The sequence below is a fragment of the Eriocheir sinensis genome, chromosome 61 (genome assembly GCF_024679095.1).
Source record: "Eriocheir sinensis breed Jianghai 21 chromosome 61, ASM2467909v1, whole genome shotgun sequence".
NCBI lineage: Eukaryota > Metazoa > Arthropoda > Malacostraca > Decapoda > Varunidae > Eriocheir > Eriocheir sinensis.
The window spans coordinates 1,342,821-1,365,028 of record NC_066569.1 but is presented as its reverse complement, the minus strand read 5'-3'; the positions used below and the strand labels follow the sequence as shown (position 1 = coordinate 1,365,028).

At 42.3% G+C, this 22,208-nt stretch overlaps 1 protein-coding gene across 4 annotated transcripts in view; it reads left to right on the top strand.

Annotated features, from left to right (window-relative positions):
- Positions 1–17,309, top strand: part of LOC126986080 (translation initiation factor IF-2-like) — a 115,938-nt gene extending 98,629 nt beyond the window's left edge. For 3 of the 4 annotated variants that reach the window (XM_050841772.1, XM_050841770.1, XM_050841773.1), the window contains exons 11-12: positions 89–223; positions 7,299–11,113. In XM_050841772.1, coding sequence (XP_050697729.1) covers positions 89–223; positions 7,299–8,247 — 1,084 coding nt within the window. In that variant the 3' untranslated portion in view covers positions 8,248–11,113. Of the gene's footprint in view, positions 1–88; positions 224–7,298; positions 11,114–15,875; positions 16,123–16,223 lie in introns of those variants that run through there. The other variant, XR_007739267.1, reaches the window with a different exon arrangement.
- Positions 17,310–22,208: the final 4,899 nt, after the last annotated feature.

The window sequence follows — 22,208 nt, the reverse complement described above, 5'->3', positions numbered from 1 at the left end:
GTAACTTGGTGATGTCTTCTTTTAGGAAATATGCAGTCAAGAAGTTAAAAGGAGTGGAGCTTCAAACTAATTTGTTTTACATTAACAGGTACTTGACCATGCTGACCCAACGAAAGGCTGAGTGGAGTCTTGCTTTTCGTGCCAGAACAACCTTGCAAGGACACGACGGCAACAGCTTTTGTGAAACAACCTTGCTCTTCATCAAGGAAGTTGTTCTCAGCAGGTAAGGCTTGCTTCACGATGCTGTCTGGACGCCTTGCTGCTAGAATATGTGACGAAGAATGAAAGCTTTCAGAAAAATATTACTGTGCCTTATGATGACAAAATATTGTTGATTATGTAGAGGAAACAGGAAGGGACATAGATCAGTAATTTTACATTCCCTCACTAGCACAACCTTGTTAACCCTTAGATAGCGGTGGAACTCTATATAGACGGTCCAAAATTCAGTCAGTCAGTTTTGTATGGCAGAAATATAACAACACTTCCAGATTGTGGTAGAATCTATATCTAGACAATAGAAGATGGCGCCACTATAAACACTTGCCTGCGCCATGACGGGCTGGGGCCAGCTACCATCCAGGCCACTCAAGCAAGCCTACCAGCGCTATAGGCATAGACGTAAAAAAAAAAAAAGTTAAAACACCGCTTATGCTGCGTAACTATATTTATGCTATGGTCCTAAGGTCGGCAGTGACTATATATAGGCCATTCATTTTTAGGGGAGCTACTCTTCAAATACTGCTGCCGTCCAAGGGTTGATACCTATGTGAAAAAAGTGTATGAGCTTTGGTCTCCTTGTGGCTCCACAGTTACCTCTGAGAATTTTATGTTTTATTTAAAAAAGAATCAGAAAAATGTCCAGGTTATAGGGTCATATCATAAGACATTTCATCACCCAAGAACACATATTTGACAAGACTTTCGTGGGAGTTGTGGGCATTTCCAGGAGTAGTTTTATGACCCTGTTGGTAGTTTGACTCTTCTCTACCAAGAACCTAAAAAAACAAATATTAGAACCCAACTGACCCCCTTTATGGACTTTGAAAATAGTTGATGTGAAAAGCGAAAATGTCTTATAATACCAACCATAGTTGTAATTTGTGGTGGTAACTTAACCCGGTAGCAGCGTGGATCATGTTTCTTAATGGTCCCTCTAAGCGAGAAAAATGAAAAAAAATCACCCCTCACACAAACCATTTCATAATATATATCAAAGCATTTGTGATCAGGTTACGTATCATCTATTTTTGGGGGGTTATATCATGGCACAAATTTGGCTCATTGCTGCTACACGGTAAAGCCACAAATTTGGCCCATTGCTGCTACACGGTAAAGCCACAAATTTGGCCCATTGCTGCTACACGGTAAAGCCACAAATTTGGCCTGTCGCTGCTACCGGGTTAACTGTAACTTTTCAATCCATTGTTTCTACCCTTCCCTCCTCCTGGAAGTCTGCCATGTATTTCTGGAACCAAATCACCATCTAACTGTCATCCTGTTTACTCATCTCTGTTTGGGGTTGGGTTAGGTTAGGTTAGGTTAAGTTAGGTTAGATTACTGTAGCAATAGATTTTGAATGAAAGTTGCAAGAAACAAACTTAAGAATGCCCAGAGCCTGAATCATTTACTTCATTTCCAGTTTTTCCTTAAATTTTACACACTCTTTGCCTCCACCACTACTTCTTTTAACCCATCTGCTGCGATTGGGATGGCTTTGGCTTTCACTGGTAGCCTGGTAACATACACTCCCAGGTCTTTCTCTGCCTCTGTGGTGGATAGTGGAGTGTTTCCCATGTGGAATTGGTGTGCTGGATATCCCCTCACTGGTAGCCTGGTAACATCACTCCCAGGACTTTCTCTGCCTCTGTGGTGGATAGTGGAGTGTTTCCCATGTGGAATTGGTGTGCTGGATATCCCCTCACTGGTAGCCTGGTAACATCACTCCCAGGACTTTCTCTGCCTCTGTGGTGGATAGTGGAATGTTTCCCATGTGGTATTGGTGTGCTGGATATCCCTTCACTGGTAGCCTGGTAACATACACTCCCAGGACTTTCTCTGCCTCTGTGGTGGATAGTGGAGTGTTTCCCATGTGGAACTGGTATGCTGGATATCCCCTCCCAAGGTGCAAGACTTTACAATTTTCTTCATTGAATTGTAGCAGCCACTTTTTGATCCATTCCTGTAGCTTGATGAAGTCTTCTTGTACAATATCCCCAGTCAAGGGGTTAATTCATTCCTAGTGTTAGTATTTCTATGGGGAAAACTTTTTTGTGTTGTTATATTCCCTCTCTCAGTTTTTCCCTGTGACCTCTAAACTCTGTCTGCACTTCTCTTTTTCAATAGTAGGTCTTTTTCATCTGGTTCCTCTACGTCTGTCATGGGTTTCCTTCTTTCTGGCCTTGCTTTTCTTTTCTACTGTAGTACATTATTTAAGTTTATGCTGTTTGTGCCATTTAGTTACACACTCTTTGGCTCTCGCAGTAACTTTATCCCCTTGATGAGGGCTCTCCTATGAGAAGACATCACCAAGCTACAGGAATGGAACAAAAAGTGGCTGCTGCAGTTCAGTGAAGAAAAATGTAGTCTTCAGTGGTGGGCACCGCCAACCGAACTTAGCTTTGCTAACTGGTAATCCACTAACTGAAAAGTCAGCTTTGCTCACGCTAAACCGTTAAACTGATAAAGAAATTAGTGGAAGCTAACGCTAACCGCTGACTGTAACTTCTTATATGGATTTAGTTTTGGTTTAGTATTTTGGCTCGAAAACCCTTAAAAACAGACCTAGTGACCTGAACTTTCAATATGTTGTAGCTTAGACATAGAACTTTCCAGAAAGGTATATCATGCCAAAATCAGATGACGGTAAAGGTGTACACAAGTGAACTGATTAAATTCAACATACACTTTATTTATGCCTTATATATAAACTTGCAATAGCAGTGCAGAAAGACAAAATCTGATTAAGATACTAATGACTCAAGTAAATTAAGTAATAATCGTAAAAAGCGTCCTCACTTGGGTCACCTTTCATGACACTGATAATAATAAACAAGGCGACAATAATGAACGCAACTACACGGTGACAACGTCGCGGCTGAGCTAAACAAAGAGCCCAACAAGCAACAACAAGAAGACAAGAGAAAGCAGCCTCCAGTTTATCCTAAGTCCGTATATTTTACCAAAGATTTCCTGCAAATTTAGGCTTTTTTTTTTTTTTTACTTTCTTCAATAATTGAGTTTTATTTTTATTATTTTAAGTTTATTTCTTGTCAGGTGGAAAATATCCAATTCTTGTTATTAAATCCCGAGTTCGAAGAGTTGGAAATGGAAGATGCATTACCCTAAAATACCAAAAAGTTTCCCTAATAATTGTCCAAATACCCAACTTTAAGGCATAATTTACCAAAAGTGGAAGCCCTGGAATTATTGCGCCATGTGGCTCAGCCGGTGATGTGTCTGCCCACAACGGAAAATAACAAACCTGTATGATTTTTTTAGTGGACTTAAAGTTAGCGGAAGAGGAACTACATTTAGCGGAAGCAAATTGGCCCACTAACTGTTTACAAAGTTAGCGAAAACACTAATCAGCTAATGAAAAATTATGAAAAATTTAGCTTCACTAATTAGCAATTACCGGATTAGCGGAACCGTGCCCACCACTAAAAGTCATGCACCTTGGGAGGGGATATCCAACATACCAATACCACATGGGAAACACTCCACTGTCCACCACAGAGGCAGAGAATGACCTGGGAGTACATGCTACCAGGCTACCAGTGAAGGCCAAATCTGTGCCAATCGCAGCGGACGGGTTAACTAAGGCATATGACAACTGGCACATAAACTTGATTTGTAAACTGTTTTCCTCTCTAACTCCTTTCCCTTCAGAATCATTTCATCCTTCCCCCAACAGACATATCAAACCTCCCATGCACACTTTCATTGCTGTCACCACCATCCAGGCTATTCACTCCACAAATGCCTCTCAAATAGTTCTCCACTACCTGAATCATAGATCTTTCCTCTTCATTCCGTGCCTTTGTCTTCTAATCAGGCCCGTCCATAAGGGGGGGCACGGGGTGGCACTGCCCCCCCTACCAGATTCGCTGCCCCCCCAACTACCAAGTTTCCTGCTCCTCCCCTCCTACTCCCCACCCCAACTATCAGGTTCTCAGTTAATATCGAGGAGATCTGGGAATGTCTCTCTGGTTGGTACTCACGTTTACTGCAAGATTTCGGTTTCCGTATATTGTGTAGATGTTATCCTCTTCCGGAAATCAAGAAAAAAAAAGTTACACAATAAAAAAAATTCCTGTATCCCCTGCAGCGTAAACCCTCCCCGCCCCACGTAACGCTTAGTTTCAATGTCCTACTTGTGAAACATGATAAGGAAATAATATCTATTAAATTTGATTTGGTGTTTGCTATTACATTCCTTATTAAGTTCTCAATTATTAATGGGTTATGAGGGATGTGTGTGTGTGTGTGTGTGTATATATATATATAATATATATATATATATATATATATATATATATATATATATATATATATATATATATATATATATATATATATATATATATGTAGATATACTAAAATTAAAATCAGGTAAAATCTGTAAATCTGAGGTAATTTTCCTCATCATTTAAGGTAATACCAAAATGTATATTCTGAGAGAGAGAGAGAGAACTGTTTTTATTATATCCCAACTTTAGCCATGACAACTATGGACCCATGCATCGATATAGGTGGGACTAACTCTTTGCTCTATGCTACTGACAGCCTTCTCATGATCTGCCCCCCTTAATATTTCAATTGCCCCCCTATGGTTAGACTTCTGGGGACGGGCCTGCTTCTAATATACATTTATCATTGGTACTATTATGCTGTAAGGTAGTGTCTGTATTTTTCTCCTTAACCCATCTGCGATTAGCAAAGATTTGGCCTTCACTGGTGGCCTGGTAGCATACTCCCAGGTCTTTCTCAGCTTCTGTGGTGGATAGTGGAGTGCTTTCCATATGGTATTGGTATGGTAGATATCCCTTAATTGGTAGTCTGGTAACATACTCCCAGGTCTTTCTCTGCTTCTGTGGTGGATAGTGGAGTGTTTCCCATATGGTATTGGTATGGTAGATATCCCTTAATTGGTAGCCTGGTAACATACTCCCAGGTCTTTCTCTGCTTCTGTGGTGGATAGTGGAGTGCTTTCCATGTGGTATTGGTATGGTAGATATCCCTTAATTGGTAACCTGGTAACATTCTCCCAGGTCTTTCTCTGCTTCTGTGGTGGATAGTGGAGTGCTTTCCATGTGGTATTGGTATGGTAGATATCCCTTAATTGGTAGCCTGGTAACATACTCCCAGGTCTTTCTCTGCTTCTGTGGTGGATAGTGGAGTGCTTCCCATGTGGTATTGGTATGGTAGATATCCCTTAATTGGTAGCCTGGTAACATACTCCCAGGTCTTTCTCTGCTTCTGTGGTGGATAGTGGAGTGCTTTCCATGTGGTATTGGTATGGTAGATATCCCTTAATTGGTAGCCTGGTAACATACTCCCAGGTCTTTCTCTGCTTCTGTGGTGGATAGTGGAGTGTTTCCCATATGGTATTGGTATGGTGGATATCCCCTACCAAGGTGCATGACTTTACATTTTTCGTGCCTCAAAACCCAGTTCTTCACCTATCTACTTGACATAACCTTCCAGACACCTACCCTCTCTTCTTCAGTGACATTCTACTGCCTCCTGCACCTATCTACTTGACATAACCTTCCATAACCCTCTCTTCGTCAGTGACACTCTACTGCCTCCCGCCTCCACACTGAAGATTCTCAGACTCTCCTTCACTAAAAATCTCACCTGGAAAGTTCACATCTCTTGCTAAATCAGCTATGAAGTTAGGTGTCCTGTGTTGTCTCTGTCAGTTCTTTACACCTTCCCAGATGCTTACTTTGTTCAGGGGCCTTAACTGTCCTTGTATATGTAGTGCGGCGACTATGCCTGATGAACGAGCCTCCCATAACCCACTTCGCCAGGGGGGTACCTCTTTGGCCGACTCGGTAAGGAGTGGCTCTCCTGTCATGCTGGCCGCGGGTTCAATCCCAGGCAGCCGGGGAATACCCTCTCTTTGTTGTGATTATTTTCTCGTGTGTTTCGATACACGCAGAGGACGTGTGGGACCGAGAGAGTAATAGGAAGAGAATAGAAAATCTCCTCATTAACCTGGTAGCAGCGACGGGCCAAATTTGTGCCATGATATAAACCCCTCAAAATAGATGATACATAATCTGATCACAAATGCTTTGATATATATTATGAAATGGTTTGTGTGAGGGGTGATTTTTTCTCATTTTTCTCGCTTGGAGGGACCATTAAGACACATGATCCCCGCTGCTACCGGGTTAAATAATGAGTGTGCCTCTCATGTGTGGGGGGATCCACACACACAGCTTTCTTGAACACAGTAGAATCAAAAGCTTTTCATCTCATAAATTCCCCTCCACTAACTGCCTAGTCTTTGAAACATCGGCGTAACGTTGCATCTCTTGCTATCTCCTATCGCTATTTTCATGGCTACTGCTCTTCCAAACTTGCTAACTGCTTGCCCCCTCCCACGGTCCAGCTGCACAAGGCTTTCTACTCACTCTTGTTCCAGTTCTGTCCACCTTACTAAGGCAAGAGATAACCGGTATCTTCTCTCTTTCATCCCTTTCTATATTAAGCTGTGGAACTCTTCCTGATTCTGCTTTTCCACCTTCCTACAACTCAAACTCCTTTAACCCGGTAGCAGCGGGGATCATGTTTCTTAATGGTCCCTCCAAGCGGGAAAAATGAGAAAAATCACCCCTCACACAAACCATTTCATAATATATATAAAAGCAATTGTGATCAGATTGTGTATCATCTATTTTGGGGGGTAAATATTATGGCACAAATTTGGCCCGTCGCTGCTACACGGTAAAGCCACAATATTGGCCCGTCGCTGCTACTGGGTTAAGAGCAGAGTATCACGGCACCTCCTGAACTTAATTGGCGTACCCTTTTGGCACTTTTCAACTATCTGCCTTCTAGGAAGTGGCATTTGATTTTTTTTTTTCCCCTATGCCAGCCACCCTTTGATGTGAAAAAAAAAAAATGAATTAAAGACTGCACTGTGCCATCACATTAAACCAACCAATTGTAACCAATGGCACTATAGGCAAAACACCTAAAAATAGAAGAAAAAAAAACATGTGTGATGTATTGTTTCTACTACACGAACACAAAATTCTTATAGTGTATTACATTACTTTCAGGTGCAAGGCATTCAACACTGCTCTGCTGGTTGTGTTCGTGGTCGAGATCTTTGATCTTTACATGCAGCAACGCCTGCTGGATGTGGCACTGAAGCGGCGACGCGTCAAGCCTATAAACGCTGCCAAGGTGTCCATGGATGTATTATCTCCTTTGGGTGGTAATAAATTCCAAGTGCAGAGTGACTCCAATCCATCCGAAACATTTACTGTGGATCTCTCTCTTGGGATGTGTACGTGCCTCAGGGGAGAGAATGGTGCCACATGTAAACACCAAGCAGCCTGTGCAGAGTACGGTGTGACTGTGGCACCTCTGTTGTTTGAGCTTAATGTCCAAAATAGACAGTGGTTGGCTGCACTTGCTCTTGGGAAGGACAAAGTTCCAGAAGAAGGCATCTTCAAATCTCTGGGGGCTCCAGAGCAGGATTCTCTGAACACCAAACACAAGGAAGCAGAGTCGAACACTGACGCACCAGATTCAAGCAATAGCCGTCAAGAGTGTGAGTCAGCCGAGGAGGTGTCAATGGAAATTGATCCTCCTCAAAACAATGAATCTTCTGTCAGTTTAAAAAGTACTCTTCAGGATGCAGCTCAGTCTCTGGCAAATACTCTGATGGAAGTAGTAAAAGAACTGGGCAATGAAAAAACTTTCCTGGCCCTGACAAAGCTGAAGGAGCATTTCAAAGCTGTAAAATCTTCAGATCAGTTAAACAGCTTGCTTTTAAGCATGAGTTCAGAAAATGTAGAGAAAGGTGGATGTGGCTGCGATAGGACTCCATGCCAGCCATCTTCCACCTCAAGAAGAAAACCAGATGTGCCAAAAGGAGCCACAGCTTTGTGTAGGAGACAAAGACCTGCAGGTGCCGTGTCCAAGATGAAGCGCCCCAAAAACTTGGCTCACAGTGTTCTCAGCAAAGTTGCACACGCTAAGTCACACGGCACTGAACACTGAGCTCCATATTCTAAAACTCTAACAATAACTTTAGCAATGTTATGCTGATGATTGTTTGTACATCTTACTTGTGAGGTGAATCAGGACTCTTAGCAAGTAGTTGGCCGGCCCTCTTGAGCAGTAAGAATCTACAGCTGTCATCTGTGGTGCTGCAATGTTTCCTGTGGTAAATGAGGACAATAGTAAAGACTTCATTTAAGAAGCTCAAAGGCATATAGTCTCTCTCTCTCTCTCTCTCTCTCTCTCTCTCTCTCTCTCTCTCTCTCTCTCTCTCTCTCTCACACACACACACACACACACACACACACACAGGTACAGTTGCGCTACTAAGTGTTGAGACAGTTTGCAATGACTTTCGTTCAAATAATGCATAATATTATTTGAAGGGAAGGAATGTTTAGGAGTGATTTTGTTATGGATACACAAAATATAATATCAAGAAAGGAAATAAATTCAATAGAGAGGAAGTTTTTACCTTTAACGAAACATTAAGCAGCTCTGCCAAAACATTTTGATACAGTTTTCGTTCAAGACATTAAAAGAGTCAAATGAGTTTTATGTTAAGACTAAGTATATATTTGACTGCACAAATATATTGCTCTTTCTTTGAATGTAGTGATAAACCCTATATTATAAAATAATAGGAAAAAATAATTAGCTGCACTTCATTTGATGAAATGTGAAATAAATACTACATAATGAACTCGCATTTGATGATGACGTCATCGGGAACGACATTCGTGTATGACTATATAAATCTTGTGTGTGTGAAATCAGCGAGATTCTGAAAAAAATCACAAAATCAATTGTCTATATTTTTAATTAACGGTAAAATCCAAAGAGAAGTATCAACAAGTGGCCAGACATATAATTCAAAGTTGCACGAGACACACGACAGACGATGCGATATAGCCTATTGTCTGGGTAGAGGAGAGCTGATGCTTGGTCAGCGCTGCACTGCTAGCCGACCACTTTCTTCCATTCATCACTGTCGAGTTAGTTATATACATCTGATCAAAATAATATTATTTATAACTTGTAGGTATGAATAGTGAAGTGACCATTACTTCGCCCCAGCAACTCTGTAAATGAATGTGGCTACATAGCCTATCATTCCATAACGTTTCTCTTCGCCACATTCACATAATTCACTGTTAACCCTTTCCATCTGTGACGCAGACGTCGGCGTCACATATGGAAAGGGTCAAGAGGAAATGGAAGAGGATTAATCCTCTTCCAAACCTTTCAATCCTCCTCTAAATTCCTCTTAATCCTCTTCCACTTCCTCTTAAAGAGGTTTAGAAGAGGACTAATGGTGATGACGTCAGACGCCCTTCGGACGCCGACATTGGCGTTGCCTGATTGAAGGGGTTAAGTTTTTATTGCATGTAAGCGAACCACTGATATTTATTAGGTGTGTGCAAAACTAAAGAGTTTAAAATTAAGTAGTTTTATAAAAGTCGGTGGAGAATGTTTCCCTGAGGGTAGTTGCCAGATGTCGCCAGCCTACGCTCCATGTCCGAAAGATTATGAAAACTGTCTCAACACTTCGTAGCACGACTGTACCTCTCAATAGACGCACTTAACATCACCAAATGTGGGGTACAAACTTGGCGGAGGGACTGTTTTGGGGGGCCAATGAAGGTAACGGGCTAAAGAGTGGCCTGTCCGGATATTTTGTTTTTATTTATTAATGATCCACGAGACATCCTAGAGTTAAATCAAAGTATGTGCTTATCTTTGTATTCATTCATACACACACTGGTAATATTTCTGTGGTGTCTGATTCACTTATTAGAGTGAAATTCTTTTGTGAAAAAGTCACAAATTCGTGTCACTGATAAAAATGAAACTAGTAAGGAAAGTTTTGTCACCATGAAATATACACAAATAGATAAATATGAAAGCTCACAAAGTCACAATAAGTGACATCACCTGCTTTGCGCAGTAAAAGTATGCTATTTCAGGTACCTGATACCCTCAGAAAGGCGTGTGCGCTGCCTCGGGCCTCGGAGCTACAGCCTCAGCGTTGCCAGATTGTCGTACTCAGCCGATTATATTTCCCGACTTCCTACCCCCAAACTGTCTTCTGGGCTCCAATAACGAAACTAATTTATAGTTATCGTTAAAAGAGTAAGATCCTGATGTTTCTTGGCAATAGTTAGGCGTCAGAAACCGGTAAATATTGTGCTCTGAGTACGATGACCCGGCAACGGTGGCTATACGTATTTTCATATTATTGTTCTGTTGTTTATTCAATGTTCTGTTCAAGAAAAAGAATACCCATAATTTTAGTTAGTTTTTGGTTATAAGGATTCTTTACGAAATACAATTACAACGTTACCTCCTCTACCTTAGGAAACGTCCTGAGTCCTGGATCGGCTATAGTGATGTTAGGTGTGCCTATTTATGCAAGTACATATTGTGTTCCTGGTGAGCTCACATAATGTAAACAATTTTTCCCATACTGTAGTGTTAAGCACTGTACATGTGTGTGTGTGTGTGTGTGTGTGTGTGTGTGTGTGTGTGTGTGTGTGTGTGTGTGTGTGTAGCTGATGTGTTCACTGCATGAGTCTGACCATCAAACAAGTTAAATCATGCGGTGGAGGTTAGTGATGCCAACTCCTCCATGGCATTTACAACTCGCCCATCAGAGTAGCCACAACCCGCTAAAATAGAGCGGGAAATACTTGGAATCTGGAGGTCACCTGGAGGACTGAACCCCTGCTGCAATTTTTGATTAGGATGTTATTTTGTAACCTAAAGAAATTATGTAAGTGAAAGTATATGCTGGCTTTTTAACATCATGTCAAATTGAATTTGCATATTTTAAGCTCATTTAAAACAAGAGGTACCTGCACTGCATATATATATATATATATATATATATATATATATATATATATATATATATATATATATATATATATATATATATATATATATATATATATATATATATATATATATATATATATATATATATATTTATAATGCTCCGGATCACTACTTATTACTTGGAATATTAGATTATCTTCATTGATTTATTACCGTGTATTTTACTAAACTGTAGATGAGAAAACCACTCACCAAATAAGGTAAAATAAAAAAATCCTGATAAATTAAAATTTTGCTTTTATAACAGAATAGAAAATAATGTTCCAGATCACTACTTATGACTTGGAATGTTAGACTATCCTAATGTTTGATTTATAACCATGTATTTCAGTGACCGCACGAGTCATGTTTTTCGTGTAAACATGGAAGGCCAAGGTGTGTGTGGCTGACCATCACATGTGTTGCAAAAGGTGGACACTCTCCTAACCTTGTTTGAGGCCGTCTTGTGTCCCTCACACAGTGATATCTTTTCATAACATCCTCTGCATCACTTCCTTGTGTTTTCTTATGTCCACCTGCTTCCTGAAGAGAGTGTTCTTTTCTTGCACCCAATATATCAGAGGTCCTCTTCCCCGATCTTGCAATTTCCTCAGGAATGTTTTTAGTAAAAGACTACCGACTCTGTGAAGGTTCTTAGACATACTTGTTTTGCTGAGCAATATTTATTGTACAGAATTTGAGCATTTGTTACTGATATCCAAGCAATCATTTCCATATCCAGCTTCCTCTACCACTTCCTTGATTTTAAAGGGGTGAGTTGTAGGAATTGAGTTGATCAGCAACATCAACACCTTTTTTTGCTTTATTGTACTCAATGACACTTTCAGGTTTTACGATCTCTTCTCCTTTTCTGTTTTTCTTTCCACTTGGAACTAAGTCATTGCCTTGCTCAGGCACTGTTGATAGTGTCAAGACATCTCTCTTATCTTTCCACTTGTATAACTTTACACCTTGTCTGTTTTCTGCTGCCTTCATTTCCCCCACCTTCAAGTTTACTTTCACTACTTCTTGGCACAAGTATTTCCTACCTGCTCGAACAGTTCCACAAGTGTAAGTCTTCTTGACCAATAAGTACTCCGCCAAGGTGACAGGTGTATTAAGTGTCACTGTAGGTATTTTTTTTTCTTTTTTTTTTTTTTTTTCTTTTTACGTCTCCGCCTATTGTGCTGGTAGGCTTGCTTGAGGGGCCTGGATGGTATTCGGCCCCAGCCCGTCATGGCGCAGGCAAGTGTTTATAACGGCACCATCTTCTCTTGGCTCATGCTGCCCCCCGGAACTCGTTCTTGATTCTTGGACGGTTTCCTCTAGAGTCCGGGTTGATGGGTGGTCTTCAGGACAGCATATGGGTAGTTTTAAGCCACTCAACAGTGACTGAAAAATCCGAGGTGGGAGCGTGGGGATTCGAACCCGCGTCGTCCATCACGTGGTGAATATGGGCCCAGCACACTACCACTTCAGCCACCGCCTACCCTTACATAGGATCCTATACCTAACATTTCATTACATAAGGTTACCACACGTGATTCAGGTGCATTTAGGGCAGAAATCTTATCACTCTTCCCGACATGAACCTCCAGATTCCATGTATATCCTTCAGGTGTGCAAACTTTGTACAGCTTCATCCCCTATATGTTAGCTTTACCTGGAATGTACTGTTTGATGCCTAATCTCCCTCTAAATGGCACCATGCTCTCATCAACAACAAGTAGGGAGCCAGGTTTGTACGCAGCTTGAAAATTGTTAACCAGTAGGTCAATCAGTGGTCTGACCTTGTACAATTTGTCTTGAGAATTTGGATGAGCTAAGTTGTCTACAAGATGCAAAAACCTATAGAGAAACTCAAATCTTTCCCTTGACATTAGCTTTGGTACAAAGGGATCATCATACAACATACTTTTAGACCAGTAGAGTTGAATTTCAGGCTTCACAACTAATCCCATGTAAATCACAGTGCCAAAAAAACTCTATTTCTTCTCTGTCGGTAGGTCTCCACGACACTAATCTCAACCTACGTGTTACTCTTGCAGCATCAATTTCCTGTTGTGCATACCTATTAGTTTCTTGAACAATCATATCAGTGATGTCATCAGATACAAAGAGAGCATATACATCGATAGGCAGCACCTCAGTTTCATCATCTGCATTATTTACAGTGACACTCATTTCTTCCTTCCCAGTAAAGGCATGCATGCGTTGTTTTGAAGATACAGGCAACCATTCAGATCGGGTGCTGCTGTTTCCATTTCTTCCTGAGTTTGAATCATCTCCATCTGGTGCTTCAACTTGTTCATCCTATTCTTCATCTGTTTCTGGCTCATCACTTTCCTCGGAAAGCTCATCATCTAGGTCATCTGAATTGACAAAAAAATCTGAATCATCTGAATCACCAGATGAGGTATCCGATCATCCTCCGTAAAAGACAGTCGGGTTCATTTCTGTTGAAAAGGAGGGAAAAAAACATTATTAATAGTTTTCTTATGTACAGCTGATGAAAATGTAAGATAATGTATTGATACTAACTCAGGCCCATAGGCTGGGGGGGTTATCTGGGTTACTCGTAACCACCCCCGCAGAGCAGCACCAAGGTCCGCCTTGACCTAGTATCATAAAGTCTGATGAAGCTTAGCAGAGAAAGATGGACCCAGAATCCCTGAAGCCAATTAGACACACTCACAAGGTGTCCACCAGCTGCACTGCAGCAGCCAGAGCAGTTGCAGTAACACATAACTATGTATGTGTGTCTGGGATTCCCCTACCCTAGGATAGATACTAGAGGGTAAGCCTGGTAACCAATAGCACCGGTACACAAAACTCAATGATCGTTTCTCACTCTCTTTCTCCCGACACACCTCCGCCGTCGTTGCCACACTGCTGCGGGACACACGACCAATATGCTGAAATCCTACAATTAGGAAACATTAACCCTTTCACACACCACGACACTTTTCAAGTCAAAATGGAGTCATCGACAGCTGAGCTTTTGACGTGAATCGCGTAAAAAACTTTTAAAAAATTTGCCCCCTCAAAAAATCTTTCAGTATCGCGAATTGCTGGTTTCTTTTAGGCCTTCCCACAATCAAGAATGACATTGGCAACTTTGTCAATGCAACCAAATCTGTGGATGAAATAATCCAAACAATAAGAGCCTGTCTCCAGGAGAGAAGTACACCCTGCTGAAGAACCACAAGAAGCCTGGAAGCCTGTATGTGTTTCCCACAACACTGCTTGCAAAATACATTCACAGCTTCAACTTAAAATGCCTTGATGATCATCCCTGGATGGTGTACAGTGAGGTGCTTGATGGAGCATTTTGCATTGCATGTGCCCTATTCTGTGAAAACCATGCCAGGATGGGAATTTTTGTCAACCGCCCATTCACCAAGTGGCACAAGTGAACTGAGAAATGTAAGGAACACGAGGGATATCATTACCACCAGAAGTCCATGCAGCTGGCAGAAGAGTTTGCCCAAACAACAGAATGGCCAACATCAACAGTAGTTACCCTGCTGGACACGAAGAAGGCTGCAAATATTGAGAGAAACAGAAACATCCTGAAGTGTGTTCAAGAAGCCATCCGCCTCCTTCACGCACTGTATTGCTTTGTGTGGTGACCGTGAACGGCTTGACCAACCAGGAAACCCAGGGAATGTATTGAGTCTGCTGAAGCTGATGGCCAATCACAATGAAGTTCTCCGCAACCACCTGGAAAAGCCACAGATGAAGTGTGTCAGTTTCATGTCACCTCAGACACAAAATGAACTGCTTGGAAGTGGTATCCAAACACATCCTCTTGAAAGGGATCATTCAAAATGTCAAGAAGGCCAAATTCTACAGTGTGATGGCTGATGAAGTCACGTCCCACAACAAAGAGCAGCTCGCCCTGTGTATTTGCTTTGTTGATACAGAGAGCAACATCAGGGAGGAGTTTATCAGTTTCAGAAAGCTTGCTAGAGTAACGGGAAAACATATGGCTGATTAAATCTTGATATCCCTTGAGCACCTGGGAATCCCTGTGGAAGATATACGAGGTCAGGGCTACGATGGGGCTTCCAACATGTCCAGCCATTGCGTGGGAGCTCAGGCGCGAATAAGAGAGAAGGCCCCACTGGCAACATACATCCACTGCACTGACTGCAGTGGACACTGCCTCAGCCTCGCCATTACTCATTCCTGTTCACTGCCAGAGGTTTGCAGTGTCCTGGACCAGCTGAAACACTGTTGTATGTTCTTCCAGAACAGCCCCAAGAGGAATGGTCTGCTGGAACTTGTTGTTAGCAATGGCGTTCCTGAGGGTACCAAATGGAAGGCTTTGTTGGACTTGTGCAGGACACGCTGGGCTTTGCATCACACGGCCCATCAACACTTCTACCAAACGTTCGTGTATCTGGTTAAGGCCCTCAAAGTCATCGGCTACAGCAAGCAAGTCAAGAAGTATAGTCTCTACTTGGAGTGGGACACAGGAAACTGCAGCGAAGCCCAACAGATTCTTGCCAGCATCACTAGTTTCAGTTTCATCACTGTCTTCATGATTGTCTACCAGTACCTCTCTCACCTGGCTGGCATCACCATTCAGCTTCAGAGCACTGCACTGGATATCATTGGAGCCCATTCTCTGGTAAGACTTTGGTAGTTTGGTCATTTTCCGATCATCAATAGTGTCGAGGACTTAGTCGGTACTTGTACTATTTAAGAACTTCGGTTTTTATTGGTGTCTTTGTCTTTTATAACAGATCAGTGAGATCAAGGATGTCTATAAGGTACAGCGAGCAGACGTTGACGACAGCTTCGCTCCCATCTATGGGCAAGCTGTGAAGATGGCAGAGAAGGTGGGGACGGAACCATGCCAGCCAAGAACAACGAAGAGGCAACGACATCGGAGCAATGTCTGGGGTGTCACACCACGCGACTACTATAAGCTGAATATTGCAATCCCATTCCTGGACCACATCCTTTCAGACTTGGATGCACAGTTTTCCCGTAAGTTCCCAAAACAAACAGGAAAATGGTGTTTGTATCATGTATGGCTGCATTTTATTATACAGTAATTATTGATGGGTGTTTCTTCCTTGTCTTCACAGCACTGACAGTGACAGCAGCATCCCTTTTAGGAGTGGATCCCTCAGTGCTCTGCAGACAAGAGACGACCTGACTGAAGTAGTTCAGCTATATAAACTGGACCTTCCCTCACCTGAGTGTATTTCCCAAGAACTAACTCGCTGGAAAATGCAATTGGTGATGTTTCTGTTGATAGTCATCAAATTTTAAGAGTTATTCTGTTTATATTATGTGCATAAGATCAGTGTATAAGATGTGTGCCATCATTATGCATTGCAGGTTTGAGAAGCGGCCAGCAGCAAACAGGCCACAAGCACCAGCAGTGTTGATCAAAGAATGCAGCCCAATGCACTGCCCAAATCTATGGGTCCTACTTCAGCTGGCCTGCACATTACCCGTGACATCCTGTGAATGTGAGAGGAGTGTGAGTATTATGCGTCGGCTGCACACCTATATGCAAAGCAGTATGAGACAGGAGAGGCTTTCTTCACTCGCACTCCTCCACATCCACTACGATGTCCTTATCAACCTCAACTTGGCTGTTGACATATACTCCAAGCTCCTCCCTAGACACCTGGAATTGGAGTCCCTGATCAAGCCAGAGATGTCATAGTAATACCCTGCTTCTTGCCATTTTTGTAAAATTCCTAGACTGTCATATGATGACTAAGTACTGTAAGAGGTGACTATAGCTTGATAAAATTAAACTGATCACTGGTGTTATTTTAAGTCTGTTATCCATTTTAAAATGGAAAATATAAGCTCATTTCAGTTGCATGAAATAGGGTTTCAGAGTGCCTAGAATGCAGGAAATGCATCCTTTTTCCCAAAGTTTTCTGTGGGTGCATGCCCCGGTGTGGTGTCATGAGACAGCCGCTATAATAAGACATCCCATCCTGATCTGCGCATGCCCAGACTTTGTTTACAAAGTATATACGGTACTGTGTCTTTTGTTGACTGCCTATCATGAAACGTCCCACCTATGTTTATTCTTTATCTTTTTGAAAGTGTTAAATTAGATGACCTACACCCTTTATATGTCAGTAAATATGATAGATGAGGTAACCTACACCCCTTGTATGTTGGTAAATGTGATAAATGAAACAACCTACACCCCTTGTATGTCAGTAAATGTGATAAATGAGATAACCTACACCCCTTGTATGTTGGTAAATGTGATAAATGAAACAACCTACACCCCTTGTATGTCAGTAAATGTGATAAATGAGATAACCTACACCCCTTGTATGTTGGTAAATGTGATAAATGAAACAACCTACACCCCTTGTATGTCAGTAAATGTGATAAATGAGATAACCTGCACCCCTTGTATGTCAGTAAATGTGATAAATGAGATAACCTGCACCCCTTGTATGTCAGTAAATGTGATAAATAAGATAACCTGCACCCCTTGTATGTCAGTAAATACGATAAATGAGATAACCTACACCCCTTGTATGTCAGTAAATACGACACATGAGACAACCTGCACCCCTTGTATGTCAGTAAATGTGATAAATGAGACAACCTACACCCCTTCTGAATAATAGGTTCCATGTCATCCTTGAATTTATCTATTTTCCCCCAAAAAGCTGCCATGGTGTCTTGCCGCCATCTTGCCTGGGACAAACAACGATATCAACACTCTGTGTTTGTAAAGCGGACGCCGGACGCATGGCGGTTTGAAAACGTAAGCAATCACAATGGAGAAAAAACAAGAATTTAACGAAAACGACAGCACACAGCGGAGTGAAAGGAGAAGTAAGTCACAAACATTCAGGGAGCAGGAGGAGGACGCGAGAAGCGAATAATAACGCCGGTAACAGTCACGAGGAGCACGAGACCATGCCTGAAAGACCTGGCAGCAGAGGGGAAGGGGCTAAGAAGAAGAGATGCTGCCAGTGCGACTTCACAGGGAAGCTCAATCATGAAGGTGTGTGTGCAAGCTGTGAGGAGGAGGCGAGGAGGAAGAAGGAGGTGTGCCGTGCATGTTAGAAGAAAGTAAAAGACGGAGACAAAGGCCTACAGTGTGATGGGTGTGAGAGGTGGGCCCATAGTACATGTGAGGAGGTGAAAATAGAGTTATATGAAGGGCTTGAAAAATCTAAAGAGGAGCTATGGTTCTGTAGAAAATGCAAACCAGTGGTGAAAAGAAGTATAAATAAGGTGGGCCTACTTGAAGAGGAACTAGTGAGAAAAAAGAAAGAAATGGAACTGCAGACACAAGAATTGGAGGACATGAAGGAGTGGTTAAGAGCTTTAGAGGTAGAAAATAGAAGCATGGCAGAGCAGCTGAGAAACCTTGGGGGAGGAGGCGTGACCCAGGGACCTCAGGCACCTGAGATGCTGAAGATGCCAGCTGTGGACAACAGAAAGGAGGCAACAGCGCAGCAGAAGAGGGAAATCAAGGTGGACTCTGGAGTGATGGGGGCTGCCGCTGTGGAGAAAGACTGTGTTGTGGAGAGTCAGTGTGAAGTGGTAGTGTCAAGTGTAGAGACAGAGGGTAAGGCTAGCAATGAAACTAATGCTAGCAAAGGGGAAAAAATGGGGGTAGAAGAAGCCAAAGGTGAAAAAAATAAAAGTGATCAGAAAGAGAAAGACAGTGAACAAGACCACACATGCAACAAAGAAGAAGAAAAGAAACATCAGGAGAAGGACAAGCAGCCACGGAAGGACCAGATAACAGAAAAGCCACCAAGCAAACCAGTCGGAGGAGGAGGAATGGAAAGCAACAAAGAACATCAACCCCCAGCGATGATTGAAACCCAGCTGGAGGAGAGGCAACGAAAAAAGGAGGACGAGACAACACAGGACGCTGTAACATGGACAGGGGTGGGGACCCAAGCATGGATGAAGGTGAAGCATTGGGAGCAGTTAAAGATGAAGAAATCTGGTAAGCTATTGAAAAAACTTTGATTGTTTGGAGACAGTGTACTGCAGGGAGTTGGGAGGGGAAATACATTTCCTGTCGGACGGTTACTACAAACCTATGGACAGAACCGAAAGAGGAGCCAGCATGGAGGCAATACGCACAACAGTGAGATGGAAGAGATTGGGCAGGAGGACTTAGTGGTGGTGGAAGGAGGGGGAAACAAACTGGAGGAAGTGGGCGAGTAGAGAACTCTAAGAATGATAAGAGAAGTGGTAGAAATGCTAAAAGAGAAAGTTATAAACAAGCCATTGATCATCGGCCTGACAAAGAGGTGGGGAAAGGAGAGAACAAGATACGAAGAACAGAGACAGTGGATAAACAAGAAACTGATAGAGAAACAAGAGGACTGGAGCTGTGATGGCCTACAACTGTGGGAGGGAATGCCTTGGAGAGAAGTGTGGGGAAGGGACGGCATTCACCTCTCCTACCTGGGAAAAAGGTGGATGGGGTGGAACATTGTGGAATGGGCCCAGCAGAGGGAAGGAATAAGAGGAAGAGTGAGATAGGAGAAGGCGCAGAAAGGACAGATGCTATTGGCCTTCATTAATACAAGGGGTTGGAACGAAGGAAAATGGAGAACTGTATTGAAGGAAGGAGAGGAGTATGATGTCGTAGGAGTAGGAGAGACAGGTTGGCACAATAGCATCAAATGGGAAGAAGGAGGATGGACATGCATAGGAAAAGGAAGGAAGGTTGGAGAAAAGAAAGGTGGTGGCGTGGGAGTAATAATGAAGGAGAAAGAAGGCAGGAGTATGTCAGAAGTGCAGTTATGCAAAGAAATGGAAAACAGGCTGACCCATGGAAAAGGAGATATTATCACGGTAAAAATCAAGGATGTGAAAGAAGTGTGGTGGATCACAGTGGTGTATATGGGAGTGGAGGGACCAGAAAACTATGAAGAAAACAAGAAACTATATGATCTAATGACAGAAATCGGCATGGCAATAGGCAAAGAGAAGTGGGTGATTATGGGAGATCTAAACGGACACATTGGACTCAATAATGAGAGAACTAACATAAATGGGATGATGATCCTGGATTTTGCAGAAAATAGAAAATTAAGAATTAAAAACTGGGAACTGGAAAACACTATTACATGGAGAGACAGAGGTGCAGAGTCAGCCATAGATTACATTTTAGTGAATGAAGAAGTGATGAAAAAGAAGTGCTTGATCTGGAAAAATGAAGAAATTGACATCTCAGACCATGTGCTGATAGGGGTAACCTGTGGTGAAGGGAAGAAAGAAAGGGGAGAAAAAAAGACCCGATGGAGAGAAAAGTGGAATTTATCAGAAGCTGACTGGGAGACATATAGCAGGAGACTGGATAAACAAATGCAGGGATGCAGAGAGAAAGGGGAGGCAACAATAACCCAGTGGGAACAAAGAATAAAAAGAACAATACTAAAAGAAGCAAAGAAAAATGTTGGAAACAAAAGATTCAAAGAAGGGAAGACAAGGCTAAAAGGATGGTGGGACAAAGAGGTGGAAGAAGCATGGAGCACCAGGAAAAAAGAGAACAGGAAGCAGAGAGACCTGAGCAAAATGATGACGAAGCAAGGGGAACAGTACAGACAAAAACGGCAAGAGGCATGGGACACCTATAAGGAGAAAAAGAAAACACAGATTCTGATGAGTAAGAAGATAGCAATATGGGAGGAGGAGCAGGCTCAGAAACTAAACGAGATGCCTCCAAGAGAGAGAGAGAAAGAGAGATGGAAAAGACTGCGGAGGAACCTGAGAGGTAGAGAAACGAACCAGGAAGTGAAGCTGAGGATAGAGGGAAAAGAAACCAGCAATGATGAAGAGATAAGAACGGCAATAGAGGGATACTGGAGGGGCATAGTGCAGACCAACACTGAGGAAGACCAAACAGGAGATCCAACAATATACAGTGACAAAAAAGAAATGGGAGGTGTTACAATTGAACTGAAGGATGTGGAAAAAGCACTAAAAGGTATAAAGAATGGAAAAGCAGGCGGAGCGGATGGAGTGCTCGGTGAATTTATAAAATATGGAGGAGAAAGACTCAAACATATCCTGCATGAAATGTTCCAAATAATACTGGAGGAGGGTGTGATCCCACAAGACTGGAAAAGAAGCAGAGTAACACTGATTCACAAAGGAGGAGGGAAACCTAAGGAGGAAATAGAAAATTATAGGCCCATTTCAGTCATGAACATCATGGCAAAGATATTTGGAAAAATCTTGAATGAGAAGCTGAAAATGTGGGCAGAGGAATCCAAGGCGTGGGGAGAAGAGCAGAGTGGATTCAGAGAAGGAAGAGGAGGGCTGGAAAATGTGTTGGTTCTTAAGGAAATAATAAACAAATAAGAAGCAAGGAAAAGAGCTGTACCTGATATTTATAGACATTGAAAAGGCATATGACACAGTGGACAGAAGCAAGCTAATGAAACTGTTAAAGCACATTGGAATAGATAGCAAAGTGGCAGAGGTGATAAAGGAGCTGTACAATGAAAATATGGTAAAATTCACTTTGGGAGACACCACCACGGACTGGATGGAGAACAATGTTGGAGTGAGACAGGGATGTGTGACGTCACCAACACTGTTTAACTTTTATGTAGAAGAACTCCTTGTGAAAATCAGAAAATCAGAAAAAGGAGTAGGAGTAGGAGACAGAAAACTTGGGTGCTTAGCTTACGCAGATGACATTGTACTCATGGCAGAAAACAAGGCAGATATGGAGGAGCTATTAAGGATTACCAACGAGTATGGGAGGGAGTGGAAGATGAAATTCAGTGCCAGGAAATGTAAGGCCATAGAATTTAACAACAATGCCAATAGCCAGTGGGTCCTGGGAAACATCATAATAGAGGGAGTGGAGAAGTACACATACTTGGGATTGGAAGTCAGCAAAGAAGGAGTAGGAGGAGAGAAACAAAGGAAAATAAACGAAGGAAAAGCCAGGAGGATGGTGGGCATGATCATGAACGCAGGCAGCAGGACTATTAATAAATACGAGGTAGGCAGGAGTATGTGGGAGGGGATAGCGGTGCCATACTGCCTGTACGGGTCAGAAATAATAGAGTACAGGGAAGGTGACCTGGCAAGAT